Here is a 24,661-nt window from a genome sequence, read left to right as displayed (position 1 = left end):
GGAAACTGGAGCAAGTCGTTCAGTTTATACTAGGCCATACTGCCTTCATTATGTGGATGACATCCCCGCGCGCATCAACTTTCTTCCGTTTCCAACAACAACAAAAAGTTTGCAACCATATGATGTTTTGGTGCAAGTAATTGTTTGCCATGTGTAAAAAGTAAGTTGGAAATTTATTTCAAGTCGTTCAGTTCAGGCCACACTGACTTCATTATGTGGATAACATCCCCGCGCGCATCAACTTTTGTCCGCTTCCAAACATCCAAAAGAAAGAAAAAACTGAAGTAAAGTTTGGACCCTTTCTCCGTAGCGACTCCCTTAGCATACTATTTACTCTATTTGGCGAATTTCTACTATTTTCCCAGCTATCCGCGGGGCCTGGTAGGGGCTAGAGGATGTTTGCCACAGAATCCAACCGGTTCGGCCTACCCATAAATCTCTCGTTCTTTATTACAAATCCAGTCGGGCGGGGGAGTGTCGGCCGCTTGTTGTGAATGGCGCGACCTTTTCCTCGACTGTAAGGTCTTCAAAATAATCGTCGCCCGCGGCGCGTGGCACACAGCACACCGGCCTTTCTTTTGGAAAACTTTCAAAAACTTTCCGCGCCCTCCGGTACTTGTTTATTTTGTCTGCGCGACAGCGCTTAAAACAGTCGTAAAAATTCGCCTCTCTCTCTGCCGCGAGCGTGTTTGCGCGGGAAAAGTTTGTGGTTGCCCTTGGTGACGAAGCTCCGCCTACCAACAGCGAATCACGGCTTCCTAAGGATCTCGTCGTAAATAGCCTGAAAATTACACGCGAAACGGAGGAGAGCGGCAGGCGTCTGATTCCACTTTGTACGCGCGCGGTTTCGGGTGTTATCCAGGCTAGCTGATCGCGTACACGGCTACTGAAATGTCTGCCGGGTCGTTACATCGTCTGCTGTGTCTCGCCGCGTTGATGTCGCTCGGCGTCCCGGCCCAGGGCTACCTCCGGGCGGGGGGAGCCAGGAAGGTGCGCCGGAGAATGTGCATCGTGGACAAGATCCCCGTTCAGGAGGACTTCAACCTCGCCAAGGTAGGGCTGCTGTTGTTCTTCCACTTGTTCGGCCTCGATTAGACCCCACCTCGAACTGATAAAGCCCGTTCGGGCAGCTAGAGAGACCTTTTAATCCCCTCCCAGATTGGACGTGCTCTCACGGCGTAACTTCGGTGTAGGTTTGACACGGCAGGGTGAAAGGCCATCGACAGTCACTCGCACCTTTCTGTCAACCTCGCGGAAACCTGACTAGACACCAGGGCCTCCCTACTACCACCTTACCGAACTAAGATGCGCCTGTTAGTGATACAAGCTCGCCCGCGGTTACGTAAGCTTAGATTCCCGTTGTCAGGATGTACGGCATAACTTCTCTGTCTTAGTTTACTCTCATAAATCGGTAAAGCGGCCCTCCGGGACCGGCCTTGGCGCGAGGCCCACAAGTCTCTCCCCCTGGCTCTTCATCTTACGGGCCACACAGACGTACAATAATGAAATTTGCAGTCCGCATTAGAGAGAGGGACGCAGGCCTTAGAACTAACATGCAGCTAGCTGGTACCAGTTATTGGGGGGAGGCGACAAAGGGTAGGAGGCAGGGGAATGGTCTTAAAATGAAGCTTATTGTCGTAAATGTGATACTTAAGACAGTGGCTCTTTTACGTGTTGGATTTATTGGTCTACTTGAAGATCGTTACGTTATTAAGTCGATACACTTTTACACAAGTGAGTTGGTGTATCAGTCCACTTGAAGATCGTAATTACGAACTAGGGGAGTGGAGAGCATCCTTACACAAGTACTCCCTTAGTATATGCGTAGAGAGTTCGCCTATTTGGCTTTTACATTGATACTGCATCTAGGACATATCTCTATATACCCCGTTTTCCCAAATCCCGGTTATATGTACCCTGCGGATTTAGGTGAAGTAGCGTTACGTACATGAAGTAAAGAGCCTCTCTCGGCATGTGTTTAGAGAATTCGCCTATTCGGCATTTACACTGATACTGCAACTGGCATATAACCCGAAATCGTAGTACCCCGTTTTCCCCAATCCCGGTTATAGAATAAGAATAACTTTATTGCACAACAATTGTACAAGGTACAAAGTACAGCATCCTCTGGCACATTATAAGATAACATACTGTTAGGCTAATCAATCTATCTTATACAATATGGTGTAGTATAGTATAGTATGGGATGATATGGGATTTTACAATCATTGGAGGAGTTTCTAACGTCTAGACATTCTTTGATATATGATATGTTACCCTGCGGATTTAGGTGAAGAGGCGTTACGAACGTGACGTGGAGAGCCTCCCTTAGTATATGTGTAGACAGTTCGTAGCCTCTACCAGGCTCCAGAGTTAAAAAGAGTAAGAGTAGAAATTTGCCAAATAGACAGAAAAACATGCAAGAGTATCTCTAGACTTGTAGTCTGCTATAGGGGTACAGTTTGCCACTCTGAAAAGAGGATGGCATATTGGACCCTCTCTCCGTATACGGAGAGAGGGTAGCCGACTTCTTTAGCATGCTATTCACTCTATTTGGCCAATTTCTACTGTATTTTTCCAGTCATCTGTGGAGCCAGGTAGAAGCTAGAGAGTTCGCCTATTCGGCATTTACACGAAATTAGGGCAAGACGTTTTTGTGCCAAGGGTCCTTCCGATTCACGTGTTATTTATGGGGTGCGATGTTCGATGTGTCCGTTTCTTCACAGACGGCGTAGGAAGATGCGTTTGTTCCACTTGGATGTCACCCAAAGAGTGGGTTTTAATCACGGTTTATTTATAAGGATGTCTCGACGAAAAGGAATCACGTCGGTGTTTAACACAATAAAGGTTACGCTTTAGTGTTAAACATGGATGGCATGTTCTGTGAGGTCATAAAGGTTGTGTTTCTTTTAGCAAAGGTTGAACTTTAAGACTCTGGAAGATGCTGTGAGATGATGAGTCATTCTTAGAGACAAACAAACGAAAGTTTAGGCTCCTTAGATCTATGAAAGGTTGGGCTGTCTAAGTCCTTGTCGTCTGTGTGGTCATTGAGACAACATGGGATAAAATGGCTCAATTCTCTAAGAGATACAAATGTTTTGACTAACTGTATTGTATGTCTGGTTGTTTATGACATGTACACTTTTACTTTGTGTCTACTGAGACACCGTGGGATGAAAAGACTCAATTCTTCAAGAACAGGCGAAGGTTTTGGCTCCCAAGCTGTGTTTTGACATGCCAACACTGTGGGTGAAATGACTCAGGTCTTCAACAAGAAACAACGACATTTTTGGCTCCCTAGCTCTTCTACATATTGGGCTGTCAAGGACTGGATCCCTTTCTTCTGTGCGGTGACTGTAAGACGTGGAATGAAAAGACTGAATTCTTTCAAGATTGAAGAACAGTCGAAGAATTTGGCCCCCGTACTACATTTTGGACTGTCTACGTCTTTTGCTTCTCAGTGTGTTGCCACTGAGCTATAGATACCGTGGGATGAATTGAATCAGTCTATTCTTCAAAAAGGACCAAGGAAAGTTTTGGCTCCCCAGCGCTACTACATATTGGGCTTCTGTGTGGCCTCTATGATACTGGAACTGTGGGATGAAATGACTCAATTGTTCAAGAAGAACAGACAAAGAATTTAGCTCCCTTGCATATTGGGATGTCTCGGCCGACTCTATGACATTTGCTTCCTTGTCGCCACTGTGCACTGACTCGGATGCCGTGGGATGAAAATTCGAAATGAAACAACGAAAGTTTTGGCTCCCTTACTCTACTACATTTTGGGTTGTCTACGTCATTTGCCTCTCAGTGTCTGGCTACTGAGATATAGACACTGTGCGATGAATTGACGCTGTTCTTTAAAAAGAACCAGCGAAACGTTTGGCTCCCTTGCTCTACCATTCCTTCTGTGTGGTCACTGTGATACCGGAACTGTGGGATAGAATGACTCAATTGTTCAACAAGAACAGACAAAGAATTTAGCTCCCTTACTATGTCACATATTGGGATGTCTAGGCCGACTCTAAGGCATTTGCTTCTGTGTAGGCACTGTGCACTGAGATACTACATTTGGGGCTGTCTACGCCCTTTGCCTCTCAGTGTGTAGCCACTGAGATATATGGATGCATTGACTCTATTCTTTCAAAATGACCATTTAAAATTTTGCCATCCTAGCTATACTGCGTATTGGGCTGCCTAAACTCTTTGCTTCTGTGTGGCCATTGAGATACCGTGGCATAAAATGACTCAATTCTTCAAGACGAACAGACGAAACATTTGGCTCCTTTTTAATGCACATTGGGATGTCTGGGCTCTTTGCTTCCTTAGATACCGTGGGACAAAATGACTACATTCTTCAAGACGAAGTTTTTGGCTCCCTTACTCAGGCCCACATATCGGGCTGTCTAGGTCCTCTGCTTCTGTGTGTCCATTGTGATAGAGTGGAATGAAATGGCTCAATTCCAGCCAGTACCTCCAAGCAGATGCTCGGAGGGGGTGGTGATATCAACTACCCAGTATGTATTACACCGTACCCATTCACCCCAACATCAACATTATAATAACTTTATTGTACAAGATACAGCGTATGGCAATTGCTATCAATTAACCACAATTATTGGAAACCAATTTACATATTCTACTGTATAGTACGGGACGAGACTATAGACTTGTACAGTCTCTGCTGGAGTTTGTAACGCCTACTCTCTCTCTCTTTCACTCTCTCTCTCTCTCTCTCTCTCTCTCTCTCTCTCTCATTGTCTTCTATCAATATTGTTGCATAGATTTTATTAGACTAGTGTAACTAGCCAGTAGTCCTTTATATTGTACACTGTACACTGAATCAATACTGAAGTCAAGAATCTACGAGTAGATATTGGAAATTTTAAACTATAATCCAACACAAGGAGTTGACCTAACCATAAATTTTCGGCTGGACACTCCAACCTTCGTCAGATGTTCAATCCACGAGTAGATTGTACTTGACTAATGTAACTAGTCAGTAGTCCTATACAAATCTTTACCTTACATTGCACATGTTACAGTTGTTGCGCAAAACACCTGACTTTACTTAACTAGACTTTTGTGTATATTGTGATGTATAACCGCCGCCCCATCCCTGCCCTGGTCATGATGGCAGATCAGCTACAGCGCAGGGGAGGCCACAGTAAAGCCCTGATATAAACCACACGGCCCTTCCCTAGGCCCTGGATACTCACTCTAGCTAATTTGTCCAAAATGTTAGCCTATGATCCGGCCCAAAGTCCCCCGCTACTCTCTCTCAAATCTCTGATACAAGGACTGCGCGTAAGGGTACCCGAGGTCACAGACGGGGCTTAGGACATCGGGGGCACCTACCGCTGAAGACTTGTAAAGGGCTAGGGACTCCCGCTGGATACTCACTACAGCTAATTTGTCCAAAATGCCAGCCTATAATCCGGCCCAAAGTCCTACCAAAGTCCCCCTCTACTCTCTCACATATCCGATCCAAGGACTGGCCGAAGGGGTACCCGAGGTCACAGGCGGGGCTTAGGACCTCGGGGTACCTACCGCTGAAGACTTGTAAAGGGCTACGGACTCCCGCTGGATATTCACTACAGCTAATGATCGCTAATTTGTCCAAAATGTCAGCCTATAATCCAGGCAAAAGTTCCCCGCTACTCTCATGATCACATCTCTGATACAAGGACTGCGCGTAGGGGTACCCGAGATCACAGGCGGGGCTTAGAACGTCGGGGCACCTACCGCTGAAGACTTGTAAAGGGCTAGGGACTCCCGCTGGATACTCATTACAGCTATTTGAATTCGTCCAAATGTCAGCCTATAATCCGGCCCAAAGTTCCCCGCTACTCTCTCTCAATGCTCCGATACAAGGACTGCTCCTAGGGGCACCCGAGGCCACAGGCGGGGCTTAGGACGTCGGGGCACCCACCGCTGAAGATCTGTAATGGGCTAGGGACTCCCGCTGGACACTCACTACAGCTAATTTGTCCAAAATGTCAGTCTATAATGATCTATAATCCGGCCCAATGTCCACCGCTACTCTCATGATAACATCTCTGATACAAGGACTGTGCGTAGGGGTACCCGAGGTCACAGGCGGGGCTTAGAACGTCGGAGCACCTGAAGATCTGTAATGGGCTAGGGACTAACTTAACTTAAAAAGCGAAAACTCAAAAACACAGTCACGTCGATGAATGTTAGACACCCAGACATCCATACAACACTGCGTAATACAAAGGAAAGCAAGCAGCTGGATGAATTTTCTAAACACATAGCTAACCTGACCAGGAACAGCAACAGAAAAATACTTAAGAGGCTAGGGACTTGAAAAGCGAAAACTAAAAGACACGTCGATGAAGGTTAGACATCCTTGTAGAATACTGCGTGATACGAAATGAAGCAAGCAACTGGAATGATTCTCCAAAGATATATATGATATGATGTAATATGATATGATATGATATGATATTATATAATATAATATATGATACAATCTAGAGCTAAATTGGCCAGGAACAGGTACTTAAAAATACTTGAGCTTCACATTTTAAATTAACCATGAAAGCTATAAATTGTCTGCAAATGGAGAACTTCCCCCGCCCACATGTTTTTCGAGATGTCCATAGCCTTAGACTTGATCTATGTGCATTTTCTCTGCTTGGCACTTTCTGTAGTTTCGTACCCTTGTGATCTTCGTATCTACTTATTACCTGCATGTATACATATACCTTTCTTTTATGTGTTTTTATAAGTAGTCTTATGATCTCTGAATCTCACTATCTACGTTCATATCTGTCCTTCCGTATCCCAAATAAGCGAGTCTGACTTATGTTTCGCAGTTTGTGAAATATCATTTCTCCATCGGAATTCCACAGGGGATCCAACAGTGTGCTTATAAGAATTCCACAACTGGTTGGGCTTATTTCTACTTTTTATCTTAAACCTTTAACGACCACAGCACTTTGTACTAGGCGAGGTTAGTGCAACTCTATTACCAAGGTATGTACTTTTGTCGCCTCGGCGATCTGTTCTCAATTATTCCGCTACTTTTGTTGATCGTATCTTCAGGCCGGGGCAGAACTTCGCACCTGACTTGGATTTTGGCGCTAAATTCTGACGGTTGTCGGGTTGAAACACTGACAGGTACCGGGATTGGGGGCACACGGCACCGTTCAGAACCGTGTGACTCACGCAGACCAGAAACACATGGTAAAATCGTGAAAACCAACATGACAACTCACTACACGTGCTGTTTGAAAGAAGAAATAAATAAGTTGATGAAATATGTAACCTTGAATGTCAGGAAGGGTAATTTCACCGCTTCATCTGGTGAGTTCAGGTCCGGGGCGATCCTGTTTGTGTCTCGGTTCCGGCACGGTCTGAGGAAGAGTGAGAACAGATGCGGCAATCTGAGAGAGTAACGTGCTCTTTGATTCCGACAACTTTACTGGATAAAAATACACCTATGTCGTACACGCGTAGGAGTGCCGAGTGGGCCTAATGTTCACAACTATTGATACTGGCCACCTGATATAACAACTTTATTTTCCATTGAAACTGATGGATATGGATAGGTACCTAAATTGTCAACAACAGATACTGTTGCATTATGACAAAGGTCCGACGGTGTCCGTTTACTCTGTGATAAGACATGGGCGATTTCTTGTTTGCACGATTTACATTTTAGCAGTGTATCTTTTTCTAGCAAGTTACTCTTTAATTGTTATTGACTTCGAAAAAAAGCAGTTATAATAATTACGCACAAGATAACAGTTACTCAGGCAACGGGATAGATTGTGTAAACGACCAGACGTTTAGGTAGCATCCACCACCTTTCGGTGACAGTGACTGAGTAGGAGCTGTAGGCCAACAGCCGTATTCAACCAAAAACTATGAATTGATAAGTAAATGAGGTGAATGTAAATGTTAGACAGCAAATTGGTTTGGAAACAAAGTCAGTTTTATACACAGCTATCGTTTTGCCGATACTGCACTTTCTGAGCAGCTCATAATAATCGTACCTACCCACCTTATAGCTAACGTGTTACATATATGATAGCTAATGGAGGAAACAAAGTAGCCAAGTATCCAAATACCTGTAAGAATGTCCCGTGGGGGAAGTGATATCTTTGATATAGTAGGTGCTGTCCAAACCTTAGCCCACCTGTAAGATTGTGATAATACATCACTACTGTCCCTTGGGGCGGCACATCTGAAGTTTATAATAAAGAGGCAGGTCCATGTTACACTTGTACGAGGTCGCCCAGCAGCCGTGACCTTCACGCTAAATTCAGCACAGGTCGGGTCCTTCTCCTGACTGATGCAAGGTGACATTGAGGTCGGCCACGGTGGGGAGGGGGGCATTACAGAATACATGTTCATTACACTACAACACATGTACTACATTTAACAGAGAGGCAGTACGGGGGTTTGTTATCTTTAAAACATTATGCTTACTGACAGCAAACAATCTAATATTGAATGTATGCCGAACGACGTTTCATTCAGGATACAAAATGTAACGTTATATGGAGATGAATGTGACATTGAGGTTGGGTTTGGGAGGGGAGCAATGCGGAATACACATCCCTTCCACAATACATGCAGTAAATTTGACGGAGAGGCCACTGAGTGCGTTAAAGGCAAGGTATTTTATCTATAAGATACAGCAGGAAGAACTTCAAGCATGAACGTTTGATGACTTTCATTCAGGATTTATGAAAAAAGAAGGTAGGGAAAAAGAACACTTGCCATTGAAGATGACCGCCATGTTTTATCACTAATCACTATGTAAGGGTATAAGGCTATATGTAATAGAATACATACTATCAAACTCTAACCATATGCATACATTAGCACCGGCAGTGGGTTCTATATCAGAATCATGATATGTTCCTAATAGAACCGTTCGTACTTATTGAATTCGAACATTGGCCGCCATCTTGAATTTTGGGGTCAATGAACTCCGCTATATTAAACGATAACATGGTGACATGGTGACATGAAGGAATTCGGCCTTCCGGGCATGGATATATCTGATAGCATTTGTAATAGGTACAAACTACCTGGACATCTTGCATTGACAGTACGGCGTCCTTCGACATGCATCCAGGCTCCGTTGCAGACTCCCTTTGACTACTTTCTTTTTACCGATTTCTTACTACATCTTTTTTTTTTATTACGGCCGGTTGAGAGGGATGAATGTGAATAACCTTTGCGCAAAGACGTTTATAGTAATAGCCTCTCTGAAAGGCCTCCTTAATCCCATTTCCTTTTTAGAAGCTGAAAGAGCGCAGGCTCCCACTTGGCCCGTAATAAGAAAAGAAATGTAATAAGAAAACGGTAACTTACAAAAAAAACTTTTAAAAAAAACAGCCGAAGGGGGTCTGCAACGGAGGCTGCAATAATTTTTCTTGGCACAGTCTTCACGTCAACTTAGTGCAATGTGTCCCAATAAACCAGAACCATTAACAATATTAGCTGCATAGTACCAAGGCCATTACATCGAAGCTCTTGATCCCACAAGAATGTGCAAGTTTCTACTTTCACTACCCCAGGGAGCGGGACAAGGATCAGAGAAAGTGGTCTTTAAGAGTTGACGGTTTCCTGTGCAGGTGTCACCGCGCAGTAGGGTAGGCTATGTGGGGGCGGGCTAGTCTCCGGTGCTCCCTCCCACCTTCACCCCAACAGGCCATCGCGCCGTGACCCTTCGTGTGAAGCTCCTAAAGCTGTTTTTGACAGGCCTTGGCCTCTCAACCTGGCTAATGTCTGTAGTACTAAAGAATCCACGTAAAGATCGCATATAAAAGATGCTACAAGGATAACTCCATCGTTAATGTCATAGACAGGAAAGGAGGATCTTCAGGAATTCAAAACACCAAATCAAGACTAGTCGTTTCAGGTTTAAAGACTCAATTTCAACTTCATGGGCGCTGTGTTGGAAGCCCTTGGTGCTGTGGTATTCAGCAAGAGCAACTTCCAAATATCGCAACAAGGACAAAAACAAGGGGCCACCTACCCATTTCTCGGAACCCTCCCACATACCACATATCAAGACAATCCACTCAGGCCTTCTCAAGTTATCGTGTTACGCTGATGAAAACATATTTAGCAACCGTCTTAGCGAAGGAAACTAACTTCACTATGCTTGTGGTTTGGACCAGAAGACCTGTACGGAGACCTGAAGGCAAGACTCTTATTTCCGTTCAACAACGCCGTTGTATTCATCTTTTTCTGCATTGTGTCAGTTACTTCATGTCAGAAACATGGCGTACACCCGAAAAATCTATCTCCAAGCAGATGTAAGGATGACCCTTGTTGAGCGCTTTTTGTGGCGTTGTTTTTTAATACGTCTTTCAACTGGTGAGCTGTGAAGCGAGGAAAAACGTGCCATAGAAAAGACACCCCAAACTCCGGCAAGAAACGTACGAAAACAAACCTAGGAAACTCCACATCCTTCACTTCGCCTTATTTATTTCATCAGGTCGTATTGGCCTGCTTTTCATGCAACCCCGAACACACACTTCATCAGACAACTTGCCCTAGTTGGCGGGTCGGTCCTAGTTGAAAAGACGTTCTACTAGAAAGACGTAGAAAATACCGCAAAGAAAAGCAAAAAACAGATGAAGACTTTACATCTGCTTTGGGAATATACCAAGAGGCCTAAAGGCAGAACTCTTACGTCCCTTTAACAACACCATATATAACTTTCTGGCGATTCCATCACACAAATGTGGCGTACACCCGACAAAATACGTATCCAAGCAGACGTAAGGATGCAGTATGCTGTGTTACGTCTATTTGGGCGTTTCTTTAAACGTCTTTTAAAGTTAAGTGGAGAGCTGTAATGCGAGAAAACTGTGTCACGGAAAGGCGAGGAAACGCTAAGAAACGAGCAAAAACAAACCGAGGACTCTTCACTTCGCTTCACCTTATCTATTTCAGTTCAGTTCATACTCTGTGAGGCGACACCGGGTTTTAATCTCGTCTTTCAGTATTTCACCACTTCGTGTTGACCCGATTTCCAGGTAACACTGGGTTTGACACACATTTTCTGTCACTAGTCTAAATTGCCATCGACGCTTGTATTCAACAGTATAATCTTTCTTTCTCTAAAACGTGCCCGCGAGTACACATCTGGAACATGGCACTCGCCTATGGTATCCCCGAGCAGATGTAAGGCTGAGGTTTGTCGTTGTATGTCTTTTTATATTTTCTAACGTCCTTCTAACGTCCTTCAAGTTGTGAAAAACGTACCGATAGGTATGCCAGAAAAACGTTCAAGAAAGACAAAAATATTAATAGAAAAACATACCGAGGACTCTCTTCTTCACTTAGTTCTCATATAGTCCTGTGCCGTACATACACGTTCTTGGCCTCCAGAAAATCTATCCACAACACAGGCACCGCTTTTGTATTCAACAGGATCATCTATCTCTGTGCGAAACGTGCCCGCGAGTACACTTACCTTTATTTATGCCACCAAGTCGCATTGCTCTAATTTTCAGATAACCCTTAAGGTTTGACACACATTTTTGGACTCTTGACCAAAAGCCACCTACGCAGGTATCAACCTTGTGCCATCTATCTTTAAGCGAAACGTGCCTGGGCTGAGTCCCCAACATGGCACACACTCAACAAAGTGTAACGTTATCTCCGAGCAGATGTAAGGTTGAGGTTTTGTCGCTGTATGTAGTGAGCTGTAAAGCGAGAAAAAACGTGCCACTGTGACGACGCTCAAAAGGCCAGCCTACAGGAAACGTATGGTAACAAACCGAGGAAACCTCACTTCGCATTATTAATGTCAACTGATCGTATCGCCCTAATTTTCAGATAACTCTAGGACCTCTAGGTTTGACATTACTGTAGTTTGACACACATATGCATATGTGTACGCGGGACAAATAGTCACCAACGCAGTACCATCTATCTTTGTGTGGAACGTGACTATGGCTCCGCATCCCAAACACGGATGGCACATACCCAACAAAGTGTATCTCCAAGCAGATGTCAGGTTAAGGTTTCTCGTTGTATGCCTTTTCAAATATTTTTCTAATGTCCTTAAGCGGTGAGCTGTGAAGCAAGAAATAACGCGCCACTTGGAAGACGCAAAAACTCCAATAAGACTCGTACGAAAACAAACCTTATCTATCCTTGGTCTCACCAGGTCGTATTGCCCTAATTTTCCGTTAAGTTTGACAAAAAGCCACCAACGCAGGTATCAAGCTTGCATCATTTATCTTTGTGTGGAACGTGCCTGAGACTCCACATACCAAACATGGCGCACATCCAAGGAAGAGTTTCCCCAAGCAGATGTAAGGCTGGGTTTCGTCGTTGTTTCTATTTTAGTATTTTTCCAACGTCCTTCAACTCGTGAAAAACGTGCCAATGGGTAGGTGAGAAAAACGCCAAAGAAAGACTAGAATAGAAGAAAAAAAACACCGAGAACTCTTCACTTGGTTTTCAGGTAATCCTGGGACGTACATACACTTGGCTTCCATCAGACAATCTATCCACAACGCAGGCACCACTTTTGTATTCAACAGGATCATCTATCTCTGTGCGAAACGTGCCCGCGAGTACACTTCCCTTTATTTATTTCACCAAGTCGCATTGCCCTAATTTTCAGATAACCCTTAAGGTTTGACACACATATTTGGACTCTAAACAAAAAGCCACCAACACAGGTATAAAGCTTGTATCGTCTATCTTTACGTAAAACGTGCCTGGGATTCCACATCCCAAACATGGCACACGCCCAGCAGGGTGACCTGACGACAGAAATTGTGTCAGTCCGCCGAAACTAGAACACATCCGTCACCCTGCCCCGGACACCCCCGCCAGATGTAGCACGTTTCCATGACAACCGCGACCGTCCCGCGGCAGAATGTCGTCTGGCACAATGACCGCGGAGGCGTTCCTAACATTTACATTGGCCGGACCCGAGCAACTACAGGCAGCCCATCGTTCCATTTCCCAGAAGATTCTGAATGTAAACAGTCAGTTACTTTTGATCGCCGGAGAAGGATGCCGGACGTGACGGCATCTGAACCGTCTATTGTTTGTATTGCATACCCGGTAAACCGCCTCAAGGCGTTACACACCAGGTTTGTACTGAATAGTACAAGCTGCATACCCGGACAGATTTGTTTGATCCACTCACACCGAGAAGGGCCCTTACTTCTTTCGATAAGTGTGGTGGGTTCTTTTACGTGCTCGAGGAATGGCTCTCTTCAAACACGTACGGGTCCTCCGTTTAACGTCCTATCCAAGGGACGTCCCTAACCGAAGCTAGATACTCATTTTTACCTAAGTGAAGTGAGGAAAGTCGTGTAAAGTGCATTTTCTAAGGCCACAACGTCAACGGGACAAATCAGGGAGCCCCGGATTCGAACCCAGTATAGTAGTACCTCTAGGTTCTGGGGCCAAACACCCTGCCACGGCGCCACCCCGACGCCACAGATCGATAGATCGATGCAAATCTTTACCATTCATTCCTGGATGCCTGAGGCCATGTTGATTTGATTATATGGATGACATCCTCTGGTCATGATGCGATGCGAGCGTGCGAATAAAAAAAAGTTTTAAAAATAAAAGGTTGCCTTCATTATGAAATCCACGTGGTCAGGAAGGTTGAAGAAATGACTTAACAGACAGAGAATGGTATACCAAAGAATGGATTCTTCATTTTTGGTTTTTCACATCTACCTCTTTGAGTTTGGCATTCTAGACATTAGTATCCGTTTTCAGAAATATCTTTTTGTAATTTACGGCATATATTTGCTCAATTTATAGCTGCTTTTCACGACTTACAGTATGGTAGAAAACTTTTTTTTGTGTGGAAATGGACGAAAATTGATGCACACGCGGATGTCATCCATATAATCACATCAACATGGCCTAACCTACACAAACGTAACTGGAGTCATTTTTAGACCGTGAAGTGTCCCGGTGTGTTCCCTGTGGTCAGGGAGGGGGAGGTGAAGTTTACTTTCGTAGGAAGCTGTTCCCAAACAAAACGGAGTTTAAACTGCTGATAAGGAGGGCGAAGTCATCATGAATCAAGCTCCCCTAAAAGTTCTTCTGATAGTAGAAAGAAAGAAACACACGTAGAAAGTCTAACATTTACATTGGCTGGACCCGGGCAACACCGAGTCAGCGTTTGAGTAATCTTCAAGCAGATATAGCGGTGGCAATGACAGAATTGTTAATGCAGAAATGTTCGCGATGTTTTTATGTTCGCGGTTTCCTCGGTAAGCTCTTCGCCACAACTTAAAACCACCGCGATGTTTTTTGCCCTCCCACCCCCTTGTCTACTATTGTCTCAAACGCCAACTCAAAACCACCGCGAACACTTTATTTTCTCCCTACCGCGAAATTAAAACAACGTGAACTGAAATGCTGCAACTGGCAACTGCTTTTTCCTGCCTGAGTTGGATATTGCCATTTGCACCGATAGATCTGCTTGGATATTAGTGTTCGAGCAAGTTGTGTCTCGGTGTAAAGCCAGATTTCTGCCTCTGCCAAATATTTGCTCAAACATTGCTTTTCAGTACACCTGAGGGGACACTTTAATATACAATTCACCATTCCATACATGACGCTGCTTTAAATTATAAACTTCATATTCTATCCTGGACTACCAAACCCAAATGATGTGTGTCATTTGTTACTGTACCTGTATTTGTCTTTGTCAACTTCAATCTAATTTTATTAGCGAGCCACAGAAGACAGGGGCGCGACTGGGTTATTGTCGTGGCTAAATCTGGTCTATATTTCAATTTCCGTCCCATAAAATGGTCTTTGATACATAACGTTATAGATGAAGCTGTTTGAACTGTAAGTGGTCACGTTGCTGTTCATAGTTGTTACTAAATATAGCGTAAACGGAACAAAATTTCAAAACATTTTCACAGCCAAACGTTTATGCCAAATGCTCCTAATTTTGTCCAGACGGCATCAGGATCATGGATTCTATTTCTGTTCTTATAAAGAGTGATCTTTGCTCACCACCGTTACTAAATATAGCTAAAGTTCAAAACATTTTCACGACCAGCCACGTCTGCCAAACTTTATTGACTTGTGTCAAGGCGAGGCCACGTGAACTACGTGGATTTCGTGAATCACCTTTGGTTAAAGTTTTGTTGATTAAGATACAATGAGGTACAGCAATGCAAAACTTGTCGTGGGAGAATGGTCAGAAATTGTGAATGACTGATTTCTCTTGTAATTATTCCAGACCTCTTCAGGTATCTCATGGATTTAATCTAGTAAGGCACTAGTTGTACGCGGTATATGCGGGTACCAGTTTTGCATCGTCATCCGAAATGACGAACGTATATGCAATCCCTTAAAACATGTCCGAGTTGGGGTCGATCATATGACCGAACTCCGGCCCACGGATTCTCTGAATTTCATCCATATATGGCGAAGTAGTGGGATCGAAATACTTAGTATAATGCTATTCAATATTTCATAAAATTAATAGCCTCCAAAAAAACGGAGGCAATATTTTCGGTCTGTGTGTTTGGTTATTCGTCCAGGTGTGTGTCCGACGTTAGTTGAATATTCTAGAGTGACAGGATGTGAGACGGAGAATTGTAATAGTACTCTCCAAGCAGAGGTTTGCTCCGGCTGTTTTTGACGTGTTCTTATGTGATTTTACCGGTCTTTTTATTTTGTCCCGTTTTCTTTATGTCGCCAAGCCATAAACCTCTGATGAAAACGCATAAAATCACGTAAAAAAACAGCCGGAGCCGAACCTCTGTTTGCGTGGAGAGCCTTGTAACAAGAGACTAGCAGGATGGAAAGGTTGACTTGGCCATGTCCGAAGTTGGTCCCGAAGGCTGGCAGGAAAATGTATGACAGAATAAGTAAGAAATTCACACTAATAAATAAAAAGTCTTCGATTTCTTGTTTCCTCTGTCCCTGCAGTTCGGCGGAAAGTGGTACGAGATCGCCCGGGTCAGACATCACTCGTTCCGCGGCCATCCCGACCTGGTGTCGGAAGGGGGCGCTTTTGTGTTCGACGTCAGGCCCAACGGCAGGGACGCCTCCGTCTCGTACTTCGGGAAAATGTAAGTAAATGATATCATTGCACTCACTGACTGACTCACTCACTCACTCACTCACTCACACACTCACTCACACACTTTCATTCGTTCACTCACTCACACACTTACTCACACACTGTCACTCACGCACTCCACTCACACACTCACTCACTCCTCACTCACTCACACACTCACGCACTCACTCATTTACTCACACACTCACTTACTCTCACTTTCATTTATATAGATCTTGCTTAGTTTCGTTGATGAAATTCTGTTTCGCTTTTTAATCTACTATTTAAAAAGTCAACGCAATTCAGCACTGTTTACATTGTGCACCTTGTCAGATGTGCTGCTATTTTGATTTACAAATAAAGTTTGAATATTTGATTCATCCTCCCATTCATTCGTTTTTCGATAGCACTATTTTAAGGTTGAAGAAATACAAGCTCTTTCGCCGGATCAACCCCTGGTCATTGAAATCTAAATGTCAAAATGTAACGTTACATTCCATGCAAGACTATTTCGTGCAAGCTTAACTGTCTTAGTTTTTAGCGACTCAGTGCGGAGCTCAAAGAAACTGCATGTGCTTTTGCCGCTAAAGTACATGTACCAGGATAATAAAGTTCTTAGTTCAGAACCAATGAAATCAAGGAGTTTTGTAGTATTTTTTATAGTTTTCCATAAAGTCTCATTAATCCAATGATTGCATATCATGTCCTCTCTGTCTATCACACTGGACTAAAAACAATACCATCTTGAAATATACGACTTAGCGTTGATTATATTTTCTAACTGACATGCCGTTTCCATAGTGACGGCCGGTGCCAGCTGATGATCCCGGGTCGTCTGATGAGCACGAGTTACGACCCTCCCGCCAAAATGACCTACAAGTTCGCCGGCTTCAACTACCCGTTCGACGAAGGTAAGAATAAGTGTTACCACCATTCAGAGGGCGATATAAAAGTATCTAACACTAACACAGTACGGCTTTCTCAAGGCCTCTATACGTCTGTATGGCTGCATTTTCAAAGAATGCTGCTAGGGGGGAAATAAAGCATAATTTTTTTTTCTTCTATTCGCAATCACGGATGAAGACATAACCATCTTGACGCAGGTTGTGCCATGACGTCACGGGCAATGGGTCAGGGGTGTCTGGTAACCTGTCGTCTTTTTCTCTCTTGTTCAGGTGACCTGTGGATCCTGGACACAGACTACGAAAACTACGCGCTGCTGTATAACTGTCTGGTGCGGAACTCGGACGGGACCTGCCGACGCAACATGAACCTCGCATGGATACTCAGTACGTAAACTGGCAAAAGAAAGCATAAGTATTGAGATGTGCTATCTTCCTTTCCACAAAGAAAAGAATTGTTGCGTCTCTGGTTACCTGACCGACTCTAGCTAAAACCTGCAGACCCGAGCCTTTTTCTAGGCATAGCAAGGGACATAAAATGTTCGATCTGACATTTGACTTTGAGTGATGAAATTCAGAACAGATCTAGACTTCCTGTATTTGAAACACTGTTAACCTATGGGGGCTTTGGATTACTTAAGAATAAGGGAATACCTACATGTACCTACCGACCCTAATAGTTATTTCAGGACTGAAACCGGAAATACAACTTTTTTTCTGAAGCCTTTCAGAAATACTTTCGTCGAATCGTTGACGTTATGATCAACAAATGATTTATCGTAGTTTTTTTCTGGCTAATTTCGGTTATGTGAAATCTCTTCGAATCTTTCGCAGGTAGAAAACCCACCCTACCGACCGACATGCGTAAGCGGCTGGACCAGAAGCTGTACACCGTGTGTGTGATACCGTACAACCGGCTCACCAACACTCCACATAACGGTCAGACACTTTTCTTCATAGTCTTCATGTACTAATTGTACTTATGAAATGTTATTTTCTGTTAACTGTAATAACGATCAGACTCAAACCGAGTTAGTAAAATAAGATTATACAGTTCAACTTCGACGTTAACTCAAAAGTGTGTATATAGGAACGATGATCGGATGATCATGAAATGCTTTAATCTTTACAACTATACCTTATATTTATAGGTGACGACTGTTCCCCGTCTTTGACGACGCCGACTCGTAAGTTACCATTTGCATATTGTTTCACCCACCCTTAAGCTTTAGCTTTTCAAGCATACATGAAAACCATATCTTTTATCATCACGGTTAAATTAACGTTTCAGTGATATTTGTGTCACCCTTAAACACACCCATCATTTACTTATTTTTCATTGCTAGGCTTGTTACTATCTCGGCGATCGTATCTGGTTCTAGACCTACGCATGCGTAGATTTTTTGAACATTCAGTCTTGCAATGGCCTTTGCTTGACACCCACCTAACGTTTTGTCTGAATACGCCTCCTAGCGTTCGTACCAACAACTACAGTGCCCATTCCTACAACAACGACTACAACGGTGCCACCAACAACAACCGTCCTCCCAACCACACCAGAACCAACAACAACAACAACAACAATAGCCACAACGATAACCATGGCGCCAACGACAGTCCCTCCACAAACAACGACAGAACGGAGAATAGAGATCCTAGATGAAGATGAAAACGCGCTAGGCAGCGGCTACATGTTCTACAGAGTAGAGGACGGTCCGGAAAGTTCTGGGTACGGCTGCCAGGACCTGGACTGTTCACTAACCTGTGTGGGAGGCTACAGGGAGGACGACTACGGCTGTGAGATATGCGAGTGTAAAGATGAAGGTATTCTAACTATATGTTACTGTAATTTTATTATACATATTGTGCTATAAGTAAAGGTATCGATTATGATCAGTCAACTCAATTATAATCAATAGGCAATGCAGTGATCTACATCTATAAAGGTTTTTCATTATCTGATCGTGTACATTGTAGATATAGCTCAATGGGATTCATTCTTATTGGTTGTTTCTTTTTTTTTTTATTGACAATTTTTTCTGTTGAACATTCGTTCCCATTGACTGCAAAGTAGACGATGTCACTGACCTCGTAGGACCAAATTCCACGATTCCACAAGTTCGTAGTTGTTCTTTCGGTAAAACATTTAACAATATTGCAGTAGTTTGCCGGAAAAACAGGAATTTGTCATGTTATTCTATAAACCTTTATGCTACCTGTCTAACAGACAACAGATTTGTAAGCGTTAGACAAAATGGAAATAAGAAAATCCCAGTGACCATTGTGTCATCTGCAGTCCCTGTAGAACAGAACAGCCTGTCCCGGCGGCTGCCCACCTGTGAGGGGCTGACCTGTGACCTGGACTGTCCCCATGGTTACCGGACAGACGACTACGACTGTGAGGTCTGTGAGTGCGTGCCGCCCGGCAGAGGTCAGTCAGGGTCAGATTATAACTCATAGAATTGGCATATATCTATGAAGCGTAAAGTGGTTTGTCTAGAACGGTAGCATTTGGCGGCGTAGATACACAGGCACACACGCTCATTAAGATACACACACACACACAAACAAACACAATCAAAAATTCTAACACACACACACAAACACCATCAAAAATTCTAACACACACACACACACACACACACACACACACACACACACACACACACACACACACACACACAAACACCATCAGAAAATAATGCTAACGCACCGTTGCCCGTTGCTGTTCTACAGCAGACCATGCCTCAGCGTTCCGGGCTGCGCAGGCGCAGAGGCCGGCCTGCGGGCCGCCCGACTGTGAGTGGATGCACTGCGACTGGGGTCTAGACCAGGACGAGTCCGGGTGCGAGGTCTGTCGCTGTAGGGAGGACCCAGGTACGTAGACGTGTCTGAAACGTCACCGGTGAACCTTCTACTTATCAGTTCGGCACTAAAGAGCCCACCCCTTATAGTCTGACTGGGGTCTAGATCAAGACGATTCCGGGTGCGAGGTGTGCCGCTGTAGGGAGGACCCAGGTACGTATCTGGGACTTATCACCTGTAAATCTTCTAATGCCCATGGCGTAACATGTCAGTTCGGTACTAAAGAACCTCTACTGTTCTAGTTTAAGCAAGGCCAACCGAGGCGTAGGTCAGGACGAGTTTAGCTGTGAGCTAGATCTGCTGCTGCTGTATGGAAAAATATGTCACTAATTTTCCATTGTGGTATTTAGTTTTGTTCAACAAGCTCTATTGCCCTCTTATGACGTGTACCTTTGGTTTCCCGCCAGACCGCCGCTGCAGGCGGACGTTCCAGACTGGCGTCAGCAAGTGTTTCGACGACTTTCAGATGACGTCAGCGCGGAACGTTCAGAACGACCCCCAGGAGTACTGCAGGTAGATAACTGTCTAGGTTTCTGTCGCCAAAGCCAGGATTAGTACATTGTAAGTTGTTAGATATTTCGTTTGGACTTGAACGATTCCCTCGTCCATACATTCATTCATTCATTCATCCATCCATCCACCATCCATCCATCCATCCATCCATCCATTCATTCATCCATCCATCAACCATCCATCCATCAATTCATGTACTCACTCACTCACAAGGTTTTGCTGGGGACGTTCAATCCTGGGGACGTCTCCAGCCGTTTCGAAGCTAGGTCCTCATTTACACCTCATTTAGTGTGGCAATTGTGCCTTTACACCAGTTTAAAGGGCACAACATCGGGGCCTGTCAGTTATTCGAACTCAGCACCTCCCGGCTCTGAGTCGACAACTTTAACCACAAGGCAACCGTGCCACTAATACGTGCCGTTACTATACAGTATTTTTATACAGAAAGCCAGTGAAATGTTGTACTTGCTGCCTACCACAGAGCTCAGAGCGGGCTGTACAGATGTTACGGAGCGATCCTGTTCACGTCCGGCTGTAGTCAGGAGATCATGGCGAGTCTGTACGAGGAGCACATCCGGCAGGGTCTGGAGTACGTGCGGCGGTACTGTATGCAGTGGGTGGAGTACGCGCGGCGGGTAGGGCATCTTTGTTTGTTTGTTTGTTTGTTTGTTTATTTATTTGGTTTGGTTATTTGTCTTGATGAGTGCTTGCAGTTATTTAAATATTGTAAAGTGGTAGGATTGCCGAGATGGGAAAATTGGCTTGGCCTGGTTCCAAAGTTGAATAGGCAGGAAAGTGCATGGTCCGAATTAGCGGGAAATTCACAGTAATGTCAATCACTGTCCTTGTCACATGTACGCTTTCCTATGTCTCTACCACATGCATGTTTCCCAAGTCTACGACGTACTAACAACTAGCCTTCGGGCACGAACTTGCAAATTAAAACTTCTGTGACATATTTCTTATTCTCCAAAAGCACGAGGCTGCCTCCCACGAAGAATACCGAGAGGAAATCGTGCCCACCATCCAACCTGAAACCACCACCTTCCGCACAACCGGCGCTCCACCGACCCCTCCTCCACCCACCACTGTTTTCCCCACCACCACTTCCACCACCGACCCTCCCACAACACAGCCTCCACCCCAGACAACAACAGCCCCACCTGCCGTCAGGAACGACAGACTGCGGGATGAAGGCGTCGAGGACGACGAGGAAGGAATGATAGAAGACAAAAATGAACCAACTGAAGGAAGCAAACAAGACGTCAGCAGGACCCACGAAGCCGACAGTGCGAACCTGGAGGGCGGTTCATCAGTGGGTGCGGTATATTGAACCTTTGTGTCTGCCCGAATCCTAGCCGTGGCGACTTTGGATTGGTGTTTTTGCTTGTATATTCATATAGCAGCCCTTAATGGCCTTATCTAAGATACTGTACAAGCAAAAAGCACTTCCGGAGTCACCACGGCTACCCAAATTCCTTAGTGTAAAAAATGTATGCCTTTCGACGCCGTTAACGTTGTAATACGATTGTGATTGATTTTCTGGGCTTTTTAAGCAGACTGTGACAGAACATTTCATCGATGTATGACAAATCTGTAGACTTCGATGTACCTTTGTGATATACATGTAGGTTTGGTTATAAAGTTTGTGCCCCTCGTAGAGGCAAATGCATACTGAAATACTTTCTATTTATTTGTTTGTTTGTTTGTTTGTTTGAACTATTCATTAATCATCTTTATTGATATTTGTCTTTCTATCGTGTCCTGTTTGCTGAAACAATAGGTACATCGAAGGCTGGCAGTCGAAGGACAACGGTGACGTCTCCCATTATCAAATTGCAATCCAGAAGTACGATTTACATCTTGTCCTCTTAAGACAAAAGTTAGCTCCCAACGTCACCGGGAACCCCTAGCAAGCAATGTCAACGTGTAATTTCATTTCATCTTATGCATTCTAGTTCTCATCCTTCTCTTACGCAAATTCTAGTTGCAATCATTCTCTTACGTAATTACGCAGAGCCTCGCCCGTGGCCTATACGGTATACCTTGGCTTGGGGAGGCTCTGCTAAAACGGGCTGAGGTTTCCACTTTTGTGGGCGTGGCCTCTAACCAGCTGTCAGCCAATCATAGAATCGCCAGAATGTTTTCTCAAGGTAAAGCCGATTCTCTGACTAGCTGACAGCTGGTTAGAGAATATTATCATAAGCACAGAATAGTCAGCGCGGTTTAGCAGAGCCTCCCAAGGTATACATATGTATATATATATGTATATATATTGTGTAGACCGTGGGCGAGGCGTTGCGTATGAGAATGGTTCCAATTGACTTCAACCCTAGCCAATTATCATTTCATGAACTAACGATAAATGTTTGAATACAGCTGACGGGCGGACGAATAGAGGAGGCAAGAAAAAGATCAAAAATGGTAAAGAAAACCAATTTTTGCACTAAGACTTAACAGATAGAAATCTATGTATATATGAATACGTGTATATGCATATGAATTCATATACGTGTGTGTCTGCATGTGCCTGTGTGTTTGTGAATGTGTGGTATTTGTGTGTGTGTGTGTGTGTGTGTGTGTGTGTGTGTGTGTGTGTGTGTGTGTGTGTGTGTGTGTGTGTGTGTGTTAAAGTGTGTGTGTGTGCGCGCGCGTTTGTGTGTGTGTATAAAAGTCATCGATGGTATCAATTTGACTTATATTCCTCATCTTTAGGTCGAAAACCACCCGCAAAGTTACGAGGCAGACAGAGGACGGTGGCCGCTTCTTCAGGTGAGTACTATGGTGTAAATAAACGGGTTACGGTGAAACCTGTCTATAGTGACCCTACAATGAACTTATAAACAGCATTATTCATCCTTAGGTCAATGGCAAAACAACCAAGGGGATCATGCTAAAGTGACCATAATGGCCAGCTAGGTGCCCATAGTGCAGAGGTGGTCAACAGGGCAGGTTAATAGTGCCGTGGTATCGGGCAAACATGATATGATACATGATATGATATGATATGATATGATATGAAATTATGTGATAAGAGAAGAGAGGATAGGATTTGATATGACTTCTTTAAATTGCTTTATTCAGAACAGATGCCACATGTATGATATCAGAGGATTCGCACAAATCGTTACAATACAGGTGTGACGACGTTGTGGGAGACGAAGTCCGGCATCAGCTCGCTTGTGGAGGCGAACATCGTCTTCTCCCCGCTCAGTAATCTCCATTTGCTATATTACAGGTGTGACAACATTGTGGGAGACGAAGTCCGGCATCAGCTCGCTTGTGGAGGCGAACAGCGCGTTCGCCCTGGGCCTGTTCCGGTGGCTGTGTGACAGCACGGACGGGAACATCGTCTTCTCCCCGCTCAGTATCTCCATTTACTATATTACAGGTGTGACAACATTGTGGGAGACGAAATCCGGCATCAGCTCGCTTGTGGAGGCGAACAGAGCGTTCGCCCTGGGCCTGTTCCGGCGGCTGTGTGACAGCACGGACGGGAACATCGTCTTCTCCCCGCTCACTATCTCCATTTGCTATATTACAGGTGTGACAACATTGTGGGAGACGAAATCCGGCATCAGCTCGCTTGTGGAGGCGAACAGCGCGTTCGCCCTGGGCCTGTTCCGGCGGCTGTGTGACAGCACGGACGGGAACATCGTCTTCTCACCCCTCAGTAATCTCCATTTGTTATATTACAGGTGTAACAACATTGTGGGAGACGAAATCCGGCATCAGCTCGCTTGTGGAGGCGAACAGCGCATTCGCCCTGGGTCTGTTCCGGCGGCTGTGTGACAGCACGAGCGGGAACATCGTCTTCTCTCCGCTCAGTATCTCCGCAGCCATGGCCATGACTTATATAGGAGCCCGGGGCAACACAAGGTACCTGGCTTACTGATGTCGTTCACAATTCTGAGTGCGCATGCGCAAGGTCAAAGGTAAAGTCTCCTGGCTTGTAAACAGTTCTCGTCTCGGGCATTGTCTCGATTTCCATAGCAATGTCCAGACGGGTTGCTTATGCCTCCGGGGCCCTCACCTTTGACATATATTACCCACCATAACATGATATCTGACTAGATATATGCGTACTTGGAATCGTGAACTACCTTATTAGTACTGGCAACGTTGTAAATTGACCATTGAGTAACTCAGAATGTGAAGAGGTTTAAGAATCGCCTGAAATGAACACAAAATTGATGTATACTTCGTCTTAAAGGTACCAGATGGAGAAAGTTCTGAGGTTTCACTACTTCCAAAACGAAGAGGACTTACACTTGACCTTCTCTGCCATCGATGACGTCATTTCCACTTCCGG

General features: G+C 44.5%; 2 protein-coding genes and 1 long non-coding RNA gene across 3 annotated transcripts in view; all 3 read left to right on the top strand.

Moving 5' to 3' along the window:
• Positions 1-626: 626 nt before the first annotated feature.
• LOC136442654 (uncharacterized) lies at positions 627-22,224 on the top strand. The gene is made up of 13 exons (XM_066439599.1): positions 627-1,053; positions 15,937-16,079; positions 16,871-16,980; positions 17,245-17,358; positions 17,806-17,910; positions 18,445-18,795; positions 19,268-19,402; positions 19,711-19,823; positions 19,965-19,989; positions 20,244-20,349; positions 20,831-20,984; positions 21,326-21,668; positions 22,133-22,224. Exons 1-13 carry the CDS (start codon positions 892-894, stop codon positions 22,222-22,224), a joined length of 1,953 nt encoding a protein of 650 aa, XP_066295696.1. The 5' UTR covers positions 627-891.
• A 437-nt stretch (positions 22,225-22,661) lies between these two features.
• Positions 22,662-23,718, top strand: LOC136442754 (uncharacterized). The gene is made up of 3 exons (XR_010757041.1): positions 22,662-22,773; positions 23,065-23,121; positions 23,488-23,718. It is a non-coding gene; the product is annotated as an uncharacterized lncRNA (long non-coding RNA).
• Positions 23,719-24,569: 851 nt separating this feature from the next.
• Positions 24,570-24,661, top strand: part of LOC136442653 (leukocyte elastase inhibitor-like) — a 3,832-nt gene continuing 3,740 nt past the window's right edge. The window contains exon 1 of the mRNA XM_066439598.1: positions 24,570-24,661. This exon is cut by the window's right edge and continues 60 nt beyond it. Within this exon, the coding sequence (XP_066295695.1) occupies positions 24,570-24,661 (92 nt within the window).

The sequence above is a fragment of the Branchiostoma lanceolatum genome, chromosome 9, assembly GCF_035083965.1.
Source record: "Branchiostoma lanceolatum isolate klBraLanc5 chromosome 9, klBraLanc5.hap2, whole genome shotgun sequence".
NCBI lineage: Eukaryota > Metazoa > Chordata > Leptocardii > Amphioxiformes > Branchiostomatidae > Branchiostoma > Branchiostoma lanceolatum.
This window is presented reverse-complemented; position numbering and strand designations above follow the sequence as displayed.

Bases quoted from the DNA above. Each gene is read 5' to 3' on its own strand.
- LOC136442654 (XM_066439599.1), top strand. From the start codon at position 892: ATGTCTGCCGGGTCGTTACATCGTCTGCTGTGTCTCGCCGCGTTGATG. The intron at 16,981-17,244 runs GTAAGAATAAGT...TCTCTTGTTCAG, and splicing joins CAACTACCCGTTCGACGAAG to GTGACCTGTGGATCCTGGAC. The intron at 17,359-17,805 runs GTACGTAAACTG...AATCTTTCGCAG, and splicing joins GAACCTCGCATGGATACTCA to GTAGAAAACCCACCCTACCG.